The sequence below is a fragment of the Terrapene carolina genome, unplaced genomic scaffold (genome assembly GCF_002925995.2).
Source record: "Terrapene carolina triunguis isolate 2854851 unplaced genomic scaffold, T_m_triunguis-2.0 Scaffold580, whole genome shotgun sequence".
Classification (NCBI taxonomy): Eukaryota; Metazoa; Chordata; order Testudines; family Emydidae; genus Terrapene; species Terrapene triunguis.
The window spans coordinates 6253394-6278430 of NW_020664931.1; the positions used below are offsets into that span (position 1 = coordinate 6253394).

The window sequence follows — 25037 nt, forward strand, 5'->3', positions numbered from 1 at the left end:
ACTGACTTCACTTTCAGGGTAAATGATAAAGTATCTTCAAAAGATTGACACATCCAGTGCTAAGGAGATTATTAGTCATTAACTGGAGTATGTGTTAGACATCTGCATACTCTGTGACTCAACATTGTTAAAGCAAAGTTTCCCTTTAGTTACCTGGGTTTGTTCTACAAAAAAGACTGGGGGCAAGTCATGTGGTTTATGCTTATTTTTTTAGTATCCAGTAGCTCTATACATGGTTCCTCCAGTTTGTCAACTATAGCTGTAGATGAATTAACTAACCCCTTTAAAGTTGGCTGCTAATAAGCACTGGGAACCATAAGCAGTGGTGAAATGGGCACTAATGACATGACTTCCAAAATAGGCCCCATCCTCCCAGATATGCTGTTTTCACACACTCTGCTAGCATCCCTACCAATAAACCTTAGGGTAGGATATGAAAACTGTCATGACTGAAAACAACCAAAACTTGCCTTTCCGTTGTTTTTGAGCTTAGAGGTGAAAATGCATTGATGTGTAACAGTTGAAAATGAATAAAGCCTAGGGTGATGTAAGTGGGGCAAACTAGAAAGTAACTTAATTCATCATAATTTTTCACTTTTGCGTTTAAACACACTGCACTATGAACAGCAGTTCTCCACAATACAGTAGGATTTATTAATAGAAAATACGTTAATACGAGTTAGTCTTTGTACATGTTAGTAACATGTACAGTGAAACACTTTTTTTGTCAATCTATAATTTTATATTTCTTTCATATTATTTGACACCAGTGTTTATTTTATCTTTTGGGCTTAAATACATTATTTGCCAAAATGTATTTCTGTGTTAATATAGTATTTTATATCTTTAGTTCATCCTTTAAATATTGAATCCATATTCAATTTCTTCCCCCGCCCAAATCAGTATTGCTCATGATAGTGCAATTTTGTTAGTATTGAGATAGGTTAACCATTCCTTCCAGACCATAAAGAACATTTTAATAAAACATTGAGATTTATATAGATCTACACAGCTAATCAAGATTCTAATAAGAAGCTTGTTTAAAAAAGTCCAACATTTTACAGTACATCAAATGCAGTTTATACATTTTTGGAACATTTCTCGCTCTCTGTGTTTTGTGGTATGTTACAAGGCTGAAGGGAGCAGCAGTAGGTGGTCATATTTTCCCCAATATTAAAAAGAGAAAATCTTACATATCCTGCCTGGCATGGGAGATGGCACTGGATTGCCAGGGCTGGAAAGAAGCCAGGAAATTCAGCACCTTCCCAAGACTCAATACAACAAGGAAGAAAGTCACTATTCTGAGTACTTGCCACTGGAGAAGAATGGAATAAAGGGGATGAGGGGAGGAACATAGAAAGAGTTTCATGCCATTTTGTGCCTTTAATCCAATATCTTTCACTTGACAAATGGTCAGCATTTCGTTTAGCCTCATGATTAAGAGAACCTAGAGGAGACAACATGGGCATTTTACCTGCTCAAAGAATTTAAATAAACAAAACTTACAACTTTCTGCATTATATAGAATCCCAGGTCCCTTAGGCCTATGTGCACGCCAGTAACAGGAGAAATGCATGAGTCTGATGGGCATAGTCAATCAGGGTGAACTTCAAGTTGCGAATGATGTTGCTTTTTTTTTTTTTTTTTAATTTTCTTTATACTGAAAATGTGCTTTGTTCAAAAGAGTGCTGCAAATGTCACTTATCTTTTTAGCATCAACTTAATAAAGAAAATATAAATAGCCTGTGTCCAAAATTATGAATAATATTTGTATCTACCTCAATATACATTTGGCCTACGGTGCCACTCCCTCCTTTTTATTTCATGCAATTTTTCCTGTTTACTACAAAGAAGAGCTACGGTTGCTTATCATACACTGGGAAGGTTTGCCAGAAAGATTCAACTACAGTGCTAGATTACTGATAAACCATGTCTACATCACAACACTTGCCCCAGTGACCTGTACTATTTTTGCTCTGTAATACAGATAAGGATTTGAGAAAGTTTTTCCTGCCTCTGGGGTATAATTCAGGCAATGCTGGGACTATTACAATGAGTAATCACAGAAATGTTTGTATCCCTAAAACAAACTATATGCTGAAGCTTCACTAATTTACAAATATTTCATTTGTATTGGATCCAGTTGTGTCAAGACTGTGCATTGCAGTTAGCTGAATGATATGAATACTATATATTGTGGATTTAATTTTTTTACTTCCAAGCTGTAGCTGGATGAAGATAAAAGTATCTCTGTTCATTGCTCCACATTTTGGAAAAAAAATAATAATAAAAAAGCTCATTCTAGCTCTTATCAGTTTCATTTTTTATCTGAGTTTTTAAATGTACAGAAATGGACAATGGTTTTTATATCTAAGGAATATTTTTGATATGATTAAAAGAAAAACAACTGTGCCTGTATCTCAGTGCTGGATCCTTGTCGAGATTTAAGAACCGCCTGTGCTAGCCTCTCTCCCTCAGGAACATGAAGAGATTACACTGCTTCTGCCTGTAGCACTTGCTAGTGGGTGGTCCTAGGGTGGCAATACAGACTAGGCTGAGCTTTGTCTTCATGGTAAGAATGTTGAGGGATGGGATCTTGAAGGGAATGGCATCTAAGAATGAAGGAATGGGTTAAAACCTTATAACTCCACTTGGAACTGTCCTAATATTTTGACTCACTATCAATAGTGGATGAGGAAAAATACATACTGGAGTTTCCACTGTAAAAAAATTAAAGCTTGAACAAGGAGAACAGCAGATGAAAATAACTCTTATCTCACACACACATGCACACACACACACACAAAGAGAATATTATGCATACATAGACACACACAAGCAAGAATGTGTATTTTTATGATAGGTGCTTGGAAATAGACATTCTTAGCAAATATGGATGACAGATCAATTGTAATTTATTTTCTTTTAACACTGTATCATCATAAAGAAAACTGGTATAAATGAAAAATCTATTTCAAATATCTACATCTAAAATTTTAGGCAGTGAAAAAGCACTTTGTTGACAAGGAGTGTGGAATGATGAATGTTAATTGTCAGAAACTGCTGAATGCCTTTTTTTTTTTAGTTGCCACAAACAAATTCACATATCAGAACGAACAATACTGCTAAATATTCCTTTTTGTTGTTGTTGTTAAAACGCACTGGGGAAAAGAAAACAAAAAAACTGGAAATTCATACATCTTTCAAAATTTTGAAATTGAAGCAATATTTAGAACCATAGATGAAGAAACACTGTGGCATTGGTGTAATATACACAATGCACTTGTTTTTTTTTTTTATCTGTAATGTACATCAAATACTTTACAACAATGCATTAACAAAAGGCAAGAAACATCTTGCTGTACAGAGGAAACCCCAAATGCAACTTGAAGCCTAGATTCACAATGAATAAGGATATTAAACAAAGTGTGAGAAGCTGTTCCCCATAAAGTATGTAAACTGCTTAGTGTCTTGTGCTTAACTCTTGACCCACATCCACTGTCATATTCACCCTCCTTCCTTCAGCCACATTCAGTGTACAGCACCATTGTTTTAAACTCTATAGGCCAACAGTAAAGTTGTCCCACACTGTAATATATATATGTATATATATATCTTTCTAATGACTTCCATGTTTAACTTTCATTTCTTTTAGCCTTCTAAAATATCTTAAATTTTCCATACTGATTATCAGGGCCTTCCTATGGAACAGGCTTTAACAAACTAAATCTGCAGGAAAAAAATGTCTTGTGGTATGCATGCACATGCACAGTTCCTGGAGCTTTTGTGTCTTGCCCAAGCCTCAAACCCAGGAATCTGGAGAAGCTGGATAGTGGCTTGTTTCATAGTTAAGTTCACTATAGGGACGAGCAGCTGAATAGAAGTCGACGTAGTTGCCAGTTGATTTTAGTCCCAGATGCATGTTGTATTCGCTTGCAGGTGGGCGATGATGCACTTGATCCTCAAAGAAGGACTCATCATAGTTTCTTGTCGAATTTTGAAACGGCTGATACGGTTCATAATCTTTTCTACTGGGCTCCTGTGGAACTGGCTGTGTTGAAACCTAGAAAGATAATAACACCCACAGCTTGTTAGGTGTGAGTAACACTGGAAAACAAACTAGCACAAGGGGTGCACAGCCAACAGTTCCAGCTCATTTCAACTTGTCAGGCTGGAGTAAGAATGCTGCCAGTAGTGCTTTATACTCGCATTTATTACTGCTTCTAACAGATGCTGGTTTGCTTAAAAAGAGGTAGTTAAACAGCAAAGGCTGTAGGATTTAGGCTTAGGCTGTGTGAACTAGTGGTGGGTTTGAGCCATAATCCTGGAAGATTGGAGCCAAACAATGTAGCTTGCAGCCACCTCTACTATAATCCCTGATGTGTTCAGTTCCTTCCTGTATCTTACTCAGATTCTTATTCTGTCTCCACATAACTGGACATAATCATAGGACTCAAATGTCTAATAAAGACACCGAATTAAACAAAGTTTTCTTTGGGGAAACCTTTGGCCCATGCATTTTTTAAAGATAGAAATAAGATGACTCAGACCAAAATTTCTAAACCTGGGTGACTAAAGCTTAGTATCAAGGCACCTAAATAAAAGTGGTTGGATTTTTCACAGATGCTGACACTCAGCAGTTCCCACTGAGTTTAGTGGGATTTGTGGGTGCTCTGCACTCTTACAAATTGCTTTACTTAAATTCCTAAATATGGATTGAGGACCCTAACTTGAGGCACCCATATGTGAAAGTCTTGGACTTAGTGCCTTGAAATATATCCCTTTCCTACCTTTAAATTGATCTATTTCCTAATCTCTTTATTCTCTAACATTTAAATATTACGTCACTCCTCCACTGCTGTTATAGTTCTTTGATAGCCTTGGATCTTGTGTATCTATGACGGGACAGAACACTCTTCCTAATCAATCACAGAAGCAAATTCAAACTATTTCAATGATTTGTTTTTGCACAGCTGAGCCTGAAAGTTTTGATAGGGAAAATTTAAACTACAAGTATGAATTTTATAAACCGGTGCTAAGTATCTTCATGACTGGATGTTTTTCTAAAAAATATGCTCTAGTTCAAGCACAGCCACTGGACTCAAGCTGGAATTAATTCACGGAAGTTGCATTAGCTGCGTTAGTCAGCTCAGACCAGATGATCACAATAGTCCCTTCTGGCCTTATAGTCTATGAATCTGAACTCCATTCTTTCTGCTTTGCTGCCTCTATGTAACTACAGCCAGCTTTCCACTGCATCCCTTTAAACATCTGTCCTTTTCTAAACGCTAGAGATCACAGCTCACTTTCTTATGAGGAGCATGTGTAGCTTAAGCTTGTGCTAGTGATGTTCCCAGACCTGCCAGCACCTTTCTTTCCTCTAAGGAGTCCCTTGATTGGCTCCAGTAAACAGATGAGAGAGTGAGAGCGCGTGCGAGAGAAGCAAAACATCCTGTAATAATCTAGATCCCCCATAGTGCTGCACCTCATCCTAGGTTGTGAATATTTTTGGAAATTTTAAACACCATTTAAAAAACCAAGAACCTTTAAATCTTACTGAATGTACTCTCATCCCACAGGCGACGTTCTGGTATGTTTTTAACATGCTGTATGTATAGTAGAGGCTAATTTATGATGTGTGGGTGCACCGGGGAGGAGGGAAAAGATGCAGTCATGCTTTCCCCGGTGCAGCTGTAATTTGGTGACTAGTGCTCTGGGACAGCTGGCAGGGTAACTGGCCAGTGCTGACTGCAGTGCTCTCAGCCCCAGCGTTGGCGTGGCCATATGGCCATGGCCTCACCAGCCGATGGCTGCACTGCAGTCCCGACAGACGTACAGGTTAGATCTGCAGAAGAAGTGTAGTACCTGCCTCCACTAACCATGCTCCCTCGCTTGCTCTTCCACTGCACAGGCACAATGCCTCTGGAGACTCTTCCTCATGTAGAGCCTCCCAGTCCGGCTCTAGCTCACAGAGCCATCACAGAACTCTACATATAAATCCTGCTTTCTTCCTTCACTCTAGCTGAGCCCACTACACACCACTGAGTATGACATGACATCACATGCTGCTGCATGGAGAGATCTGCGAGGCTATTGTATAAGCATCATGGCCAACACCATGTCCCTGGATGTCTCGGTATTTAAAAGCAGGGGAAGGAGTACAGCTGTATTGGGACCACTGCACAGTGTCAGTGTCACCCATCAACTACCACTGCAGTTAATGTGAGAAGAGGATGCTCAGCAAATCACAGGAGGTGTTCAGCACCTCACAGGATTGGGCTCAGTATTATTACAGCCGCCGTGGTTTCAGTACACCTAGATTCCAGGGGGTTGTTAGTAACTTGGACACTGTTTCAGCCCAAATGTTCAAACCTGGATGCCTTGGAATAGAGATTTGGATACACAGCTATCCCAACCCAATGGAATACAATTGTATTTAATGCTAAAAAAGCAACTACAGACCTGAGACTATGGCTTATTCACCAAAAGACACTTTTTTTGAATATACTGGCCTCACATAGGCTAATTGTAATGGGCATCATAAATGCTGACTGCTGTTGGAAATGAAACTCCCTTGGTGCTGCATTAGCTCACATATTTTGGGAATGCCCCGTATCAAGAATTTCTAATCTGAGGTGAGTCAAAGGACCAATTTGATAGTGGATGTTAAATTGGATCCCCCCCAACCCCTTATGTTTTGTTCTTGGAAATATTCCTGCTGCCTGGAGAGTACCTGGTAACAAGGCAGCGTGGTTCCAATGTGCAGCTTTGGGTGCTAAAAAATTAATCCTGCGAACATGGAAAAGTTGATTCCCACCAAACATAAAATTAATCCTGCGAACATGGAAAAGTTGATTCCCACCAAACATTGATGCCTGGCTCACTGATATGGCTGATCACACAGCTAACAAATGACTGGCATTCTGCAGAAGGGGTATGCCCAAAAATATAGAGCGATTTGGGATGACTTTTTTTAGACATCTATGATTAATGTAGACCCTGAAGAGAGACATGTCACTTCCCCTCCCAGCCCTTTCACCTAACCCTCTTTACTTCCTTTGTGTATTGTGATGAATCTGGTATTTTGGTATATTTGTTGTTTTTGGAAAAATGTAAACAAAATTATAAATACAAAAAGTAAAAACAAAAAACAAAACAAAACCCCAACACTCTTGGCTACCTAAAGTTAGTCACGGAAATAAAAATGTCCTATTTTTTCTGCAATTTCCATGAGTTGTGTGTTCTCTGAACCTCTGAGAGTAGGCCTGTTTAGATGTCTAAATATTAGGGCTGGTCACAAAATGTTCATCAAAATCACGTTTTGACAGAAAATTGGGTTTTGAATTAAACATTTTTTTTCTGCAAAAAGTGCTGCTTTCCACAGAAAATTTACATTTACACTTTTCATCAAGATATCAAACACCTGGAAACCGAACAGCTTTTGGTTTTCAAACTACAATTCCCATTAGGAATTGTGGGGGCATTTCTGAATCACAATGTTTGGTTCTCAGCCAAAATTTTCTGCAGAAAAGACCACTTCTACTAAATACGGATTTATGTACCTGACAAGTTTGCACCAAGTTCAAAATTTTTTGCCTTAAACTTGCTGTCTCATTTCCCATTCTGAAAAATGGATATAACACTTACATACTTTATGGGGATGTTGCAAGAATTAATTAGTGCCTGAGCACTTTGAGATCTGTGAATGAAAGGTGCTATTTAAGTGCAACATAGCATTGTCTATCATACAATTAACAAACAATTCCGCAATAATCTGAAAAGCACTCTATTGATGGGGGATCAGGAAATGCTCTTTTGTATCCCCCCCCACCCCCAACTCCATATACATCTATATTCTAATAAGGGGTATTAACTTGCCAATTATGGTACCAGTTAAATACACAGACTGCTCTATTTTTTCATGACCTGTTAAATGCACACTGTGGTTTTAATGGACAGACTATTCTAAAGGATTTCTATTTAGGGTGTGGGTCTATGCTTGTGTATGTGTACCATTACCTACTGGATGGAATGTACACACACATGCACAAATTTCCTCTTTAAAAAAACCATTGTGGGAATTGATGTTTGTGAAAAGTGCCCGGCTGACAAATATGGAAGCTAGTGGCCTCTATTAACACAGGTATAGCACAAACAGCTCACACTAAGGATGAAAGGGTAGATCAGTCTCTAGGCCCATTCAGTACTTGGCATCTCTGCTGAATCTTTTAAACAAGGAGAGCCAGGTACAGTAACTCCTCTCTTAACGTTGTAGTTACGGTATGTTCCTGAAAAATTTTACTTTATGCGAAACGATGTTAAACGAATCCAATTTCTCCATAAGAATTAATGTAAATAGGGGGGGTTAGGTTCCAGGGAAATATATATATATACGTATATATATATATACACACACACACAGTATAAGTTTTAAACAAACAATTTAATACTGTACAGTACACAGCAATGATGATTGTGAAGCTTGGTTGAGGTGGTGAAGTCAGAGGGTGGAAGAGGGTGGGATATTTCCCAGGGAATGCCTTACTGCTAAATGATGAACTAGCTTTTGGCTGACCCCTCAAGGGTTAATACATTGTTGTTAATGTAGCCTCACACTCTACAAGGCAGCACAAATGGAGGGAGGAAATACAACAGACTCATGGCAGTGGCTGCAAAGATTCCCTGAAACGGAAAGTGATGATGAACCCACACTATCCCACTGGAGTGCACTACTCCCTCTACTTTCCAAAGTGCCGGGAGGTGCGTGTATGTGAGACAGAGACACACACCGTGTGTGTGTGAGTTTGTGTGTGTGTGTGTGTGAGAGAGAGAGAGAGAGCCAGACAGACACACACTCTTTCTCTCTCACACACACGGTATGTGTGTGTGTGTGTGTGTGAGAGAGAGAGAGAGACACACACACCGTGTGTGTATGTGTGTGTGTGTGTGTGTATGTGAGAGAGGCAATCTATTTAGAGTGGGGTCAGCGTACTTAAAGGGGCAATGCACGTCTCTCTCTCTCTCTCTCTCACACACACACACCATGTGTGTATGTGTGTGTGTGTGTGAGAGAGAGAGAGAGAGAGAGATATGCGCATTGCCCCTTTAAGTATGCTGACCCCACTCTAAGTACATTGCCTTTTTAAGTAGATCAGCAAGTTGAGACAGCAGCTGCTGTCAGCAAGCTCCCTGAGCCCTGTCATGTCCCCCCCGTTCTGTGGAGATTGGGTACAGGAGCAGGGGGCAGGAGCGGGGGTAGGGGGAAACCCTGACATCAGCAGCCTTCTTCCCCCCCATCCCCTGCATAGCAAGCAGGAGGCTCCCGGGAGCAGCTCCAAGGCAGAAGGCAGGAGCAGCACATGGCACTGGGGGGAGGGACAGCTGAACTGCCGGCAATTGATAGCCTGTTGGGCGGCTGCCGCACAGGAACTTAGGGGAGCTGATAGGGGGGCTGCCAGCCCACCCTGGTTCCGGGCTGCTCTTCCTGCAAGCAGTGGACAAAGCAGGCGGCTGCCAAACAACGTTATAAGGGAGCATTGCACAACTTTAAACAAGCATTTTCTTGAATTGATCAGCGACGTAACAACGAAACAACGTTAACCGGGACGACTTTAAGTGAAGAGTTACTGTAGTGTCAATGACAGTGTTGTTTTTTGTGGTGCAGATACCTGACCACTTGGAACAGGATACACACCACCAAATTAATGGAACATAAGACATCAAAAAACCATGAGGTTCCCACTACTGGATGAGCTAGTGGAATTACTTAGGCAGAGTCCTGTGCTTTTGTAGTCTATGCCACATATACACATGTCGTCTATGTACTATATGCCGTTATAAATTGTTACACATTTTGGAAACTTGGGTCCAAATTCTCTGCTGGTACAGAAGAGCACAACTATTTTGAAGTCAATGGAATTGCTACCACTTGCAAAAGCACAGAATGTAACCCTCACTGTCCACCCTTCTCTATTATTTTAATGTTTTTGATTGTTCTAACAGGCAAAACAATGAATACATTTGCACTTTTTGTAGAGAAACTAGTGTTTTACTGTACTCACATACCTGGTTGTGTTTGATATCTTCAGCAGGTGCACCATAAGAATTCCTGTACAAAGTTGAGATTCCAGCATTTTGAGCTAAAGACAGAAGTAAAGGAGAAAAGTATTACCAGACATGTCTCTCTGCAGGATTTTTTGCAGTGATTTTGCTGTTATTACACTACATATATTAACATAATACCAGTTAAGATTTGTCTCAAGTAAAAAACATTCATTCTGGAATGAATATATATATAAGAATTAAGAATTGGAATCTTTTAGAGGTATATTGAGAGAATGATATTTTTTTCTTTTTTAATTAAGAGTGTGAGATTCTTAATTTGGGATTATTTCCTTCTCTTTGCGGGTTAGTAGATTAACTGTGCTGATTAAAAGTAACAAAGAAGGCAACTGAATTGCATCTTTGAAAGCACCAGCATGAACCTAAGCTTCATGAAGTGTGGCTGTTATGAGTTCACTTTTACTTTCACTTGCAAATTATCACATAAATGCCAGACTTTCCTTTTCTTCCCTTACCACCAAATAGTCTCATTCTTCACTTTGCTGTGTACATATATATCACTTAGTAATGTTAGTAGGTGGAAGTTATACCGAATCTGTGGATTTCACACATAAGTCAATAAGAAAACTTGGTATGCAAACAGCAATAAATCATAAATCTCAGGCTAAATACATTGTGTTACAGTATATCATTTATACATTTAACATGCAACTATAAATACTGGGACTAAAAAACCTGGCACTTTTGTTCCTTGGATCAGACACTTAGGATGATGATGGCCAAATGCATGAATTAGGTGCACTGCAATGCTGCTTTTGTTATAAGGTGAAACCAACCACTTGGGGGGAAAGAGATTTAAATTAGCTCCAAAAATGAACTGCCAAAAGGCTGATACCTGGTGAAAATGAAGCGATCTGGATGATCAGGCCTCAGCCTGTAAACTAATATCACTCTTCCCCAAGATGTTCCACAGTTAAGCTCATTGAGTGAATTGAGTTATGAGCCTGAAAGTGTTGAGATGAAGCAGTAATTCTAGGGACAAGAAAAATATCACATCTGTCCTTTAGAGATGCTCACAATTTTAGTAGGGATTTCAGTTTTTCTTTCCAATAACATTTTGAGCCCATGGGTGTCTCAAATGGGGCTGATTCTGCCCCTGCATTTGCCGTTACAACCTGAGATACATATTGCAGATGTGGTTGGAAAAAACGTGTGCACTTTGGATATTTGCAAGAATGCAAAGTAAACGATTTGTGCAGTGGCTGCAGGTCACTCACAGGGAGCATGAATATAGAACAGGTACTTACCCTACAGTAACTGTGGTGCTTCAAGATGTTGTACATCTTACAAGAACATAAGAATGGCCATACTGGGTCAGACCAAAGGTCCTTCCAGCCCAGTATCCTGTCTTCCAACAGTAGCCAATGCCAGGGGTCCCAGAGGGAATGAACAGAACAAGTTATCATCAACCATCCCCTATCGCCCATTCCCAGCTTCTGGGAAACAGAGCTAGGGACACTATCCCTGTTGTAATCAGTGTGGTTCCTACTGTAGGTATATATGTGCATTAGGTACATAAGACTATAGTTTTTCTGAATAGTGGAGCATGTGCCTATGTCTCCTTGTGCTCCTGTACAAGGGCAGAGTGGGAGTGGCTGCGACCCTCCTTCAGTTCCTTTGCAATTCAAAGCCCAGGTTAGCTGAGGACTCTGAAAAGCAGGGATGGAGGGCAGGTCAAGGAATCCACTGACTATAACATCTCAAAGAACCAGAATTTCTGCAGGGTAAATAACCATTTTCTCTCTTTGAGCATGTGTCAGTGTGGATCTGGTGACTGGCAAGCAGTATCCCCTCTGGACAGGTGAATGAGGAAGGCCAGTCAATTAGTCAAATAATGAGTAAAGCACTGCTTTCCTGAACTTGGTATAAGACCTGGCTGCCATGTCAAGGGTGCAATGTTTGACAAAAGTCAGTAGGTTGCTCTGCAGGTCTCAGGTACGGTCACATTCCTGAATCGGGCTGAAGATGCTGCTTGTGCCCTGGTGTAGTGTGTGGAGTACATGGATTGTACACTGACGTTTAGAGGGAAAGGCTCACCAGCTACTTGATAGCAGGCGGAGCAACACTGTGTGATCCGCTTAAAAAGTCTCTCTGCTGGGAAGGTTTGGCCTTTTGATGAGCCGAGTATAACCACAAAGAGATGAAGAAACGGTCTAAAAGGTTTAGTCTTGTCCAGGTAATGGAGCAAGGCTCTGGAAACATCCAAGAAACCTAGCTTCTTCTCTCCTGGTGTCGAATATGGCCAATAGGTTGATCAGTAAGGCCTGGTAACTTGACACTCTGAGTTGTAAAGAGCAGTAATAGTAAGATTTTTCTCCCAGACACATTGAGCCTTTTTGGGTCACTGTCTCCACTCCCCCACCCCCTTAGAGGTACACTTGTTTGATTTAGTCTTTTACTGCACTGCTCAAACATCTAAGGAGTCTGGGTTGTGGTGGGCATGGAAGTACTCAAATCCAGATTGAGAGACCTGGTACCTTTTCTCTACCTGTTTTGCAGTTGTAGTTATAACAGCTGGTGTCTGCCACCAGGCTCTAGCCAAGTGGTGGGCAACCTGTGGCGTGAGACAGTTTGTTTACATTGATCGTCTGCAGGCACGGCTGCCCGCAGCTCCCAGTGGCTGCGGTTTGCCGTTCTGGACTGGCAATTGTGAGAATGTCGAACTTATGGAATTCCTCTGATGTGACCAAAGTCTTTAGCTCCAAAGTGTCAACTATTCTCATAAACAGCTCTGAGACTTGAAGACATCCAGGCTGGTACTGGTGACAAGGAGACCACCTTGTCAGGTGACAAAGATGACAGGTCCTTTGGTGGTGTTTTTGCTCTAAAGACCTGTAAGGATGGACTCCCAATAAGCTCAATAGGGCCACAGAGGCATGCCTTTAGGGTGTTTGGTATTGACTAGAACAATGCCATTTCTGCTGAGCCCTAGGGGGAGAGCTGACAGGTCTTTCAGTAACAGATCTCAGAGGAGCAGGTTCTCTATTTGAAGGTGCTGAGAATGTATGTCCCAGTGACATGTGTGGATGATGCTGAAGTATATGATGCTTTTAGTACTAGGGGTTTGCACCAGTATGGATAGGTGTCTCAGTACTGATGATGGTCCCCAGAGTATTGCCATTGTCTGTAGACATCGACACTGAGGGATATGACACCAGAGAAGGCTTCCTCTGTGCCACAGGCTGCTCCTTATTATCAGAACTCAAAGCCATGTGGGTCTTGGTGGCTGTATCCCTGAGGCTTTATTTGATCTGTCTTTATGGGAGGACACTGAACTCCACCTGGAGTCTCTGCCTTTGAGATCAGAGCGGCCCCTCTTGGTGCTGAGCTTTGGTATGGTAGGTGTTGGCAATGGCTTTGCTGCCGATGGTGCCTGAGGTTCCAGTGCTGTGCAAATGCCAGGTCTTTCCTCATCACCATCTTCTCTGCTCTGGTCTTTGGAGTCACTTGCCTGCTAGATGGTGAGCTGAATGAAGCTGGTTTGTCCATTACTCAGATCCAGATGCCTGTTGTCTCAGGATCTCAAGAGACCTTCACAGATTGCTCCAGGAGATGAAGTGCGTGTCGCATAATTTATATTTTATTATGGAGAATGAAAGGCACATTGAACATTTACTCGGTATGTGGGGCTCTCCTAAATAGAGGAGGCACCTCCTGTGTTCATCCATCAATGGAATTGTTCATCAGAGGACAGGCACAGCTTGAAGCCCACAGATTTCAAATCCACCAAATTGAAAAGTCTTGTACAGATGGAGTGTCTGGAGGACCTGTGCACAGGGTCTGATATAAATACTCAGCCCAGATAGATTGGTATCATTCATGGTGGTCGTTTGTCACAGAATCAGAGGAGTTATGAAGATTTTATGAAAAGTTTGAAGAAATTTAGCCAAAGCTAAACTAGTGGTCAGAAGTTTGCCAGGTTCCATCTTACTGCCAGGGTGGTAAAATGGAACAGAGGGTCATAGTCTTAATGCCCTCACATAGCAGCAAGAGGAGCTACAGAATGCATACACAGCCCCAACGGACACTGATGTTCAGAAACAAACAAACATCATGTGCATGAGGTGAATGGAAACCACACGGACACATAGCAGAAGAACAGAATATTCCCGCTGAGAGAATTTGTATCATTGTTGTTATGCAAATCACAAATTCACATTGTAAAATATAAACAAAACATACACGGTACAGAGTCCTTTATTTAACATATTAAAGGGAAAATGGCACTCTAAGAGTTTGGGAATGCCAAAAGTTCCCAAAGCAGAAAACTGAGATAGTTTAGGGGAGAAGATGAGAGAGCTTAATCTCTTGAGTCAATTAAGAAGTCCGCTATGCCTGGATGAACAGTTGACTATTGATGTCAAAAACTGCAGAGGCGAGAGAGGGATGAATCGATCCACATTTTGTGGTTTGGGCCCATTCCTTGCTGAGATATTGTATAAATGTTAAGACATGTAAAATTATCAGGGGATGGGACAGGGAGGATGAAGAAGGAAGTGATTTTAAGAAATGGGGGAAGAGGAGGGATAGAAGGATAGAAAGAAGTATGGTGGTCAGAGAGAGTGAGGCAGCAAATGGGAATTGGAGCTGCCAAATTACACCCCAGAGGTGGCTGCATTTCAGTGATGGATGAATTAATATTTCAGTGTTTGTATATTTTCTGTAGTAACAATAGGTAAGTACAAGTGACTACTGCAGATGCTGATGTTACCATATCCATTTATATAAGGAAAAACTGGGAAGTTTTTAAGGGCAACCAGGATAGCCCAATACAGTTTGGGAAGAACTCTGTGGTCCCCTGGTGTGAAGGATGCTATATAAATCTAAACTACGCGTATTATTTTATAAGATGCCAAGCATTATATTGGTGAAAGTTAGCAGACAAATAATTCTCCTCAGCAGCCTTCTGTGAAGAACACACTGATAACCTTAAGACCAGCTTTGAAAAGGATATAGCTAGATATTTATGTGACAAAGATATCACTGACCTAAGTCTTCCCATATATCTTAGTTCACTTACTTGATTCATGGTTTAAGATTTACATTCGAGTTTCATGTTCCAAAAACTGCTGACTCTGGACACATTTATAGTACTTTGAACAAGAAGTCACTAGCCCAATGCCCTTGTAAGCGTAGTCTGATAGTCAGCGAGAAAGGGAAGGATAAATCAGTTATAGCCAGTCATCTGCCCCTTGTACTGCACGTTCTGCGTCTTTCGTTTCATTCAGCAGAGCTCCTCTTCTAAAATATAGTTCAGAGCAGTAAAGTTAAAACATTTGTATGTTATACAAATACCAGCCAGTGTGGGGGTCTCCTGCTTTCTTATCACTCCCAGCTTCCTGCATGATGGAAGACGTGACACTGGCATACGGGATGGCCCCTTTGGATGATGGTTTCTTTAAGAAAAGCAGGCAGTAAAAGTTCCTTTGGCAATGGCTGGAGAAAGACATTTCAGATGCACTCCCTCCTGTTTGTGTTCAGAATGGATTTTCAGGGCAACTGGAATGTGTGTGGGCTATTAGATGAGTAAGCCTGAACACTGACATTGAAGGGAAATGGACATTCTTTAAAGTAAGCCTGGAAAATGTTGATCCAGAAGATGCTTCTGCTCCTGGAGTAGTTGATATAGGACACAGATGGTGATGCTTAATGTCAGTTCAACAGGAGAAGCCACAAAGTAAAAGAAACATGATCTTCAGAGCACAAATCCCATGAAAGCATATTAAAACCTTGTTTTCCCTGTTGGGAGGGGAATGGCTGAGAGTCAAGCTACGGCATTTATTTATGGTAGTCACACATTTTTAGAGAACATAATAGGTTTGTTTCCTTTTTAATTTGTTTCTTATTATTGTTACAGTCCTCAAAAATAGGCTAGTTGTGTGATGATCTGTAAATGTAGCAAGGTGTTATAAAAGCAGAGAGAGCAAAGGAGAATGATCATACTGTTCCTGCTTTTCTCTTAGTCATCCCTCAGGAAATCAATGGTATTTCAGAGCTGCTTAATTCATTACTAAGGAACTTAACACTTTTTACTCAATTGTTTATTTCATAACGTTTCACTCTTTTCTGCAGGCTTCACAGACTTCCCCACATATTCCCTTAGTGACAGGAGGCCAACATTACTATTAAAAAAAAAACCTATCAGGTAGCAACCAACAGTTCACAGGACATTGTCTGGGACTGTAACCTGGGAATGGCTTTGTAAAACCTGGGACAGTTGTGGATAAATGGGCATATGGATATATTGGTAGATATGCATACTACATAAGTCAGTGGGAGAATTGCCTACATATCTTGCTCTGAGCATTTTTCATTGCATCACAACTCCAACTTGGCAAAATATTTCTCTAAACCTCACATGCTCCTTTACAACCCATCCATGTACTGACTAAAGTTCAGTGATGGATATGCAAAGTACGTGCTGCAGGCAGTGAGGGAATCCTTACCCCTTGTTAGAGGATGTAAACCCAGGCAAACAGGAGAACAGCCCAGTACAACAAAATATCTCACAACAAAAAACATAAAGATTGATTTTATATTATTTTTATTGAAATATTCTTATCCAGTTCACCTGGTTTCCTTTACATGTTTGTTGTCGTTTCTTGTTTCTCTATCACAAATGACAAATACTTTGTAAAGATGATCTGTACATTTGTTACAATCAACAGTCAACATATACTAGTAGAATTATTCACTTCATTTAGTTATTTATAGCTTTGCCTTCCTCAACTGGCTCTTCATTTGATGTCAGACCAACTGTACAGGGTTGAGATTTGGCAACCTGAAAGAGAGAATGTGATTCATGAACTCCTGTTTCAAATACATAGTGCATGTACAGTACTGGGAACTACAGTAGATCTTTTTAATTTGATGTTGTTACCCATCTCTCACAAAGAGCCGAGTAGCTGGATTGTAGAATGGGTAGCTTGAAGTTTGATGCAAACACTTTATTACAAAGAACCCAATGAAAAAGCAGTTACAATGGGTGAGGGAGAAATGGGGACTTAGGCACAACAGGGAGTGGAACTCAAAATGGAATAAAGGGGTTGGGGGAGTGCCAACCTTCATTCCTTAAAAAAACAGCAAACAAGGGGGAATGAGTGAAGTAAAGAAAAAAAAGAGAGGCCAGAGATACTGCAGTAAAGAGAAAAAAGAGAAAAGGATGGGGAGATGAATTGGAAGAGAAATGAACAAGGATTTTAAAAAGAGGCAGGGAGAAACAAGGTGAAAGATGTGTCATTAACTGCCAGAAAATGCCCTCCCCTATGATCATTCTTACTTAATATGCTTGCCTGAACTTTCAGATACTTTTAGAAGGAAATCGTATCCTTTGTCCTTCCCTACTGCCAAACTGGATTCTGACAAGTCTTCTTCATGGATGTATCCAAGATCCTGACAAAGTGTAACCATAGCTGAACACAGACCTGTCCTCCACAATCATGTCAATAATGGCCTTTACAATGACACTATTTGGGTGACAGGAAAAAGCGAATGGCAGCAACGTCACATCAGGGTAGGGTAGAACAACTCTATTCAGTGTGATTACAAGTCATTCTCAAACATCCCAAATACTGAAAACTAATGTCAAATACAGTACCTTGAATGAACAAATGACTTCCTCTTTGCTGCTTCCTTGTGTAATGGCCAGCTGAATTGTCTCCTAAGGCCAGAGGCAGACGTTAGGACTCCCAGGCTCTCAATGGTGTGCAAAATCTATTTGGCTGTTTTCCCATTTCTTAGATCACTTCTTAGATTTCATGTTAATTCATCTTCTTGCATGTTGCTCCTCCATGTAAACTCAGATGATAATCTGTAGGGTTTTGGTTACCAAGTACTGTACCGCACAGGAAATGTGTATGAGCAATGTCAGAACTTGAATGCAAACTTCTGGATACCGATTGTAGCATGGGAAGCTTGGTATTGAATCAGCATGCTGATGGTGTCCCAAGCAACATTAAGAACCTGGCAGAGGATCCAGTCTTGGAATCCTTCAAGATCTCTACAGATGTAATAATGGTGGGGGAAAATACCTTGGCATCATGGCATTTCTACAGGTCCATGTTGTAGTAGGATTAGATGTTACAAAGTATAGGACCACTCCTGATTGTTAGTATTTATTACATGTGTTGAGCTACAACCTAGATCAAGAATGTATACACATCTCTGTATTCACATAAGAGTTTTATAAGGAGTTATATTAATAAGATTCTTTTTACTTTCAATCTTATATCTGAGGTACTCAGACAACACAGAAGTTGATCTTTTTCACTATTACAGTAAACTCAGCCAAGCCTAGAAAATGTGTCTATCACAATCAATTTATATATGTGATATGTAAGCACAATCTCACCTGTCATGGTGTCTTTCCTGGAAGTGTGTTCTCCTTTATTACCATGGTAAGCGGCATTTGTTCCAGTTGATTCGTAGTCTGTTTTCCTTTCTTTTAGGCTGATCATTTCACGAGGTGAGGCTGGGGCACTTGCTAGATAGTAAAAACAAATAATTTTTCTCCCTTCACACCACTGCAAGCATATCTGGGGTAAACAATTTCGTAATATTTACATTTGTAAATATATAGGAATTAAACTGTATAAAATGCGTAGACAGAACTGGATTTGGAAAGGGGTTAGAGGTGCTGCTATTTCAAATATATGACAAATGTATTAAAGGCAGTTGTTAAAAACTGCATTTCTGTCTGAGCATTTTGTTCCTTCTCCATTTACATGCAACAACTAAGATGATCACAATGGAATGACATAAGCAGCAATTGTATTTTTCTTCATCCTTTCCATTTCTTTAGTTTGTACATTTGACAACCATTTTGCATAATCAGGTTCACTTCCCAAGGTATCATCAGTTTCTCCTTTGTTGAAAAAACTTTTATAATGATTAACAGGAAGCAGAAAAACCCTTATAAGAGTTATTCTTTGTTTTATTACTTGAAAATAAACAGGAACCATGCAACGGTTATGAGAAAAAAAGGCATTAGTATGGAAAATGTAACTTTAACTAAAAATACAAGATATATACAAATGTTCGGGTAAATGCTCAATACTTGAAAGTAACTCCAATAATTCTCAGAGTAGCAGCCGTGTTAGTCTGTATCCGCAAAAAGAACAGGAGTACTTGTGGCACCTTACAGACTAGTCTCTAAGGTGCCAAAAGTACTCCTGTTCTTTTTCCAATAATTCTGACTCTAGTATTATGGGTATGATTATCTGTATATACAGCAATGACCATTAAAAAAGTCAGCATCTACCAAAAATACCAAATAATCATAATAATTAATTCCTATTCAAGGTGATGGAAAAACAATGGGATTTCATATAGCAATTCTTTTTAATGGTGACCTCTCTGTCTTTCTGACCATACTGGAGTAACATCATTTAGTTAACTAAAGTAACTAGCAAATGTTGAGGGTGGGCACTGTATTTAACTGCATTCCTGGCTGCACATATCATTGTAGTATTTAGATGACAAATATGTTAGTAAAGGTTTATGATAAAGTGTTCATAAAATAGAGATATGTTGGATATTAGGGCAACAATTAGGACTTATTAACGTATTTCTTAAACTTTTATTTTCCCCAAACTAGTTTAAGAATAGAGGGGTTTTTTCTTCCATTGAGACCCCTATTACCAGTTCTGGGGTCTTGCTCCCAAAGATAAGAAAAGTTTGATTAAATATTTCTGGGGGATAATGTACTTTCTCAGCCTTTGACAAAAGTTAACCCTATAACAAATGAACGCCTCGACACAGTCCCCTAAGGTACTCTGGATGTTGCAGGGCTCTGCAATTCCCAGTACTTTATCGATTCCCCAAGACTGTATATCAGTTAAAGTTTTCTAGCAGGAAGAACATTTTTTTTCCCAATTGTTATTAGGCATTTACATTTCTACATGCAAACAAATCCAACCGGTTCTGAGGATTTTTAGTTTCACTTATTCAAAAGCACTAAGAATCTTTAGAGAGGAAGGAACACAAATAAAGAGGGATTCCCGCCCCCCAGAGCAATGATGAGAGGAAGCTTTTCTTTTAATAGCTTGGGTAATGGCAAGTTTGCTCTTTGTTTTAATGACTGTTTAAAAATCAGGCCCTTTTTAGGGAAAAATAATGTCACATAGTTCTTTCTCTTTCACTCTCTGGCTGGAAATCCAAAAGAATATCCCTTCAGGAAAAATAAAACTGCCCCACATTTGGAAATGGTGTCACAAATGTATTTCATCCTGGGCAGCTCCACTTTTATGTGTGATCAAATCTAACCAGAAATCCAGGGTTTCTTGGCCAGCAACGGACTTGCAAGGTTAAATCTTTATTAAAAGGATGTCAGCAATATTCTCCCTAGATGCTACCAGCAAGAAAGCTGTTGTATTATCACGGTGGACTTGGTAAGGTCTCTAGTGGTAAATGTGTTTTTGATTGCTGATAAACGTATGGCAAAATGATCGCTACTGCAGTCAATGTTTACTCCAGCTGGGAGTGAATGACCATCAAACACAAGGGGGGCTGTGGGGAGGTGAATAGTGTCCTGCTGTTATACCTGTTAACATGATTTTCCTGAGGCCCTTCTCGCTGCTTCACAATTTTAAATACAGAAAAACCCACAGGTTGCATTAACCAATTCCCCAAACAGAAAAAAGAAGCCTCTAACTCAAGGTCCTGTGCTAACAATTACAGTGCAACTTCTTACCGAACACTTTCTGCATTATGCATGGGAATCTCACTGAATCTTGATTTGGAGACCAGAATTTTGACCCAAACTGGGTAAAGTCAATAAAATACGTGTGAGGGTCTCCTTGAGAAATTCCAACACCCGTTAAACATCCTGGGGTTTTTTTTGGGGGGGGGGGGAAATAGGGACAGAATTAAGCTCCTGTTCCAGATTTTAATGAATCAAGGGATTTTATACCTACATATTTCAAATCTGGGAACAATGGTGACGGAGGATCACTGTCCATGTTGATACTGAACTTCCCATTAAGCTCTAATGTTACAACAAAGAAACGCCCCATTTTAAAGTCTTCTTATAGTTAAATTTTCAAAAAGCTCAGATACAATTTAGGCACCAAGAGAAGTGAGGAGATTTTCAAAAGCTCAGCCCCTTGAATGATGAGTTCTTTTGAAAACTGGCCAGAAGTGTCACAAAGGGACACGAACTCTTGAAAAGCAAGCCGTTATATGGGTGCCTACATAGGACCCGAGCTCATTTGAAAAAATGATCCCCAAAGTGCATACTGAACAATTCAATAATTGCCCCGATTTGTTATGTAATTTTGGTCCCCAAAATCTAATTTTTTCCCAGGCATACACATATGCAAGTTCCACTGAAATAAATGAAGGTTCTGTATGTGTATATTTAAGGCAGAATGGCTCAGTCATTATCTACTCTAGATTAGTAAACATGGGCAAAACACTGGAGAGAGAGCAAAACACGAGGATAGCGTTTGAGCAGCACTGATGCCTAATGAATGCGCTCTCTTATAAAAACAATTTTCGCCAAGTATTGGTATTTATTTTTTCCATTTTGATCTCAATATCGGAGGAGGTACTAGCATTTCTTCTCTGACACAAACTTGAATAGATGGACGGAAAGGCAAAAGCTTTGGGCCTCACAAAATCAATACACACCAGAGAGAAACCTGGCTTCTGTTTCTCAGCGTATGGGATGAGACTTGGAAGTGGTGTATGCCGAGAGTTTAGTTGGAAAGTTTCAAAAAGGTGAAAAAAATTAATGGGAAATGTCAATGAATAACAGATCCTGGCTCCACTGAAGTAAATGACAAAGCTCCCGTTGACTTTAATAGGGCCAGGATTTCATTCCAAGAGTTTATCAGAAAGTATTATAGATTTAGACTGAAAAAAATTGGACCAATTCAAGTACACCACCCCAGCTCTTATCAAAGAAATGAAGTAAAGAAGCACTAATGAGAGAGAAAGCATTATATAACACTGGGGTATTGGCTGGTCACTCAATATTCACTTAGAGACTTCCCAGCACACTTTAAAAGTTTTCTACTGCTTAGGAAACAAAGTGGATAATTATGGCTGTTAACTTGACAATGCTAAAACAAGAATTAAGATTAAAAGTGAGTTTCAGTTAAGATTTTTATGTAGGGCACAAGTATAACCTTTACATTTGTTGCTTAGTATGTTATTTGAACTCCACTCCTTTAATATCTGGTTTAATGAAGGCAAAGCACATCGACGAAATTTCCTTTCCTCACATTTAGAAAAGGTGGCTGGTATATTTTCAGTGTGATATTGTAATAGCAACGAATAATAGCACATTCATGTCCTCCTTACCATGACAAAAAGTGGACATTTATAATTATTGTGTCGTTTATTTTTGAAACTGTTCTGTTCATTACTTAAATCACAAGGACAGAAATTTGTTCTCTAGTCTCATATCTGTTCTTTTCCTGTGAGGCTGGTATTGTTTTATTAGAGTTTAACCTCTAAAGGATATGTTAATACATAGTAAGGTTTTAGAAAGAACATTGATGTTTGATAATGGTTCAGCTTATTACACAGTATTATTTCTATAGTTTACAAAAAAGATCTGTAAAAACTCATGCACAAATCTTAATCTTTGGTCATTTCCTCCAGCAGTCCTAATTTACACTGTATTTTTCTTGTTAGGATTAAGGTAACAAATTTGCATCGATTCAGAATTTTGAATAAATTTTCTCCCCCGGTTGGGACCCTTGGATTTAAGAACTAATGTTAAGCAGATGGCTGTGCTTATGTATCCATTAAAATTGGGGATTGCTCTTAAAGTGATTGTCCGCTATCTATCTAGCAAGGTTTTAAGACTCTGACATCATCAAAAATACCCAATCAGAATCAGAATATGGTTTTGGACATCATGTGTCCTCAGCCAGAATCTAACAGGACAACATACAAAACATAGCTCCAAAAGGGTGCTAGGACATCGCTAAGACATCAAAACACTAATGGTCATGTTAAGCATGCTGCTTTTTGTACACAGTCAAATGATAAGACATAACTGTTTGTCCGTTCCCTGCAGGAACTATATCTATTCACCCCTGTGTGAGCAACAGCTCTCCATCAATTATTCAAATCCACAAGTGGACTTCTGCAGAGTTTTTACTGGAAGCATTCATTAAATTGTCTGTTGACGCTGGACTGAGAAACACTATTATGGTTTACGGTACTGGGGTGTGGAGGGATGGGGCGGGATAGAGTCCTATATGTTAGACAAAGTTAGATTCCCTCCTTGAACTGAACAAACAACAGAAAGCAGGAGATACTTGGAGTCAGATGTTCACCGAAAGCTCAGGGCCAGATTTTTCAAGCACTCAGTACTCACAATCAGGGTCAGATTTTCAAAAGGGCACCCATCTAGGTGCCTGTATGAAGAGCAGATTTTTGAAATGGCTTAGTACTCAGCCACAACTATGGGGATACTTGTGGTCAGATTTTCAAAATAGCTCAGCACGTTGCCCTTGTAGATTGAGACTGGACTCCTAGATAGTTAACAAACATCAAAAAACAATCACTTTTGCACTAGGGTGTAAATAGTTTAGCCAGACATATCTTACTGCTGATATCCCGGTAACTCTGTGGAACAACTTGCATATGAGGAGTGATTAATAAGATTGGGACTGTTCATCTTAGAAAAGAGATGACTAAGGTAGGGACATAATAGAGGCCTATAAAATCATGAATGCTATGGAGAAAATGAATAAGGAAATGTAATTTATCCTTTCACATAACACAAGAACCAGGGGTCACCCAATGAAATTAATAGGCAGCAGGTTTAAAATAAAGATAAGGAAGTACTTCTTCACACAATGCACAATCAACCTCTGGAACTCATTGCCAGGGGATGTTGTGAAGACCAAAAGTATAACTGAGTTCAGAAAAGAATTAGATAAACTGATGGAGGTTAAGTTCATCAGAGGCTATATGCAACCCCACACTCTGGGTGTTTCTAAACCTCAGACTGCCAGAAGCTGGGACTGGACGACAGTCCTACTTGATAAATTGCCCTGTTCTGTTCATTCCCTCTGAAGCATCTGACACCAGTCACTGTCGGAAAAACAGGTTACTGGGCTAGATGGACCATTGTTCTGACCCAGTATGGCCGTTCTTATGTTCTTAATGACAGAGGTTTAACAGAGCAAGCAGTCAAATGCAAAGTGAGAGGCTGATAGGATTTTATTGTGTTTATTTTAAAAGACTTTATTTTTATTCAGGATTACTTTCATTTAAAGTAATGACATATTTTAACTTGGAATAAGTGGAGGAAAAAGAGGCCTGAATTCTAAATGTGAAAACTGAATTGATTCCTCTGTGTAAGACAGAAATAATTCCACAGTGGATGAAATAGCATTTAATGGCAGTTTATATGTTCATGGCATTGATATTAGATGTAGCGTTGCAGTCAATCCTTCTGCAAATACATCCATAACGAGATGCTCAGTTGGTGAACATTGGTGTAGATCCATTGACTGGAGTAGAGTTATGATGATTTACACTAGCTGAAATTTCTGTCTAACAGTATAAAACATACATACCAAATGAATTTGTGGTTTCTATGACTAGTAAAGCAAATTACTTGGAGGCATCTGAGATGGGGAACTTCCCAATGCTAACAGTAGGCCCAATGGCCTGGGAAATTTTCACTTTCCCAATCAGATAATCTTAACTGGCCAGTGGACAAGGAAGATAGTGAATGGACATTCACAGTAAAAGGTTACCCTGAATAGTCTGTCTGCTTTAAATTTCTTCAAGGCATTCACACAAATAAAAAATATTCCTGTATACAAAGATACACTGATAAGAATGAAAAAATTTCCCACAAGCTCCCATCACGGTTAATAATGCATCTAGATGCCACTGACGGTGCTTAACAATGGAAAGATGACATTACTAGATTACTTCTCTGTTTA

At 39.7% G+C, this 25037-nt stretch overlaps 1 protein-coding gene across 1 annotated transcript in view; it reads right to left on the minus strand.

Annotated features, from left to right (window-relative positions):
• Positions 1 to 2835: 2835 nt before the first annotated feature.
• The window catches only part of CTNND2 (catenin delta 2), a 731680-nt gene continuing 709478 nt past the window's right edge, over positions 2836 to 25037 (minus strand). Inside the window, exons 21-23 of the mRNA XM_029913318.1 lie at positions 18473 to 18604; positions 10066 to 10139; positions 2836 to 4063 (exon numbers count right to left, since the gene is read on the minus strand). Coding sequence (XP_029769178.1) covers positions 3803 to 4063; positions 10066 to 10139; positions 18473 to 18604 — 467 coding nt within the window. The 3' untranslated portion in view covers positions 2836 to 3802. The remainder of the gene's footprint in view (positions 4064 to 10065; positions 10140 to 18472; positions 18605 to 25037) is intronic.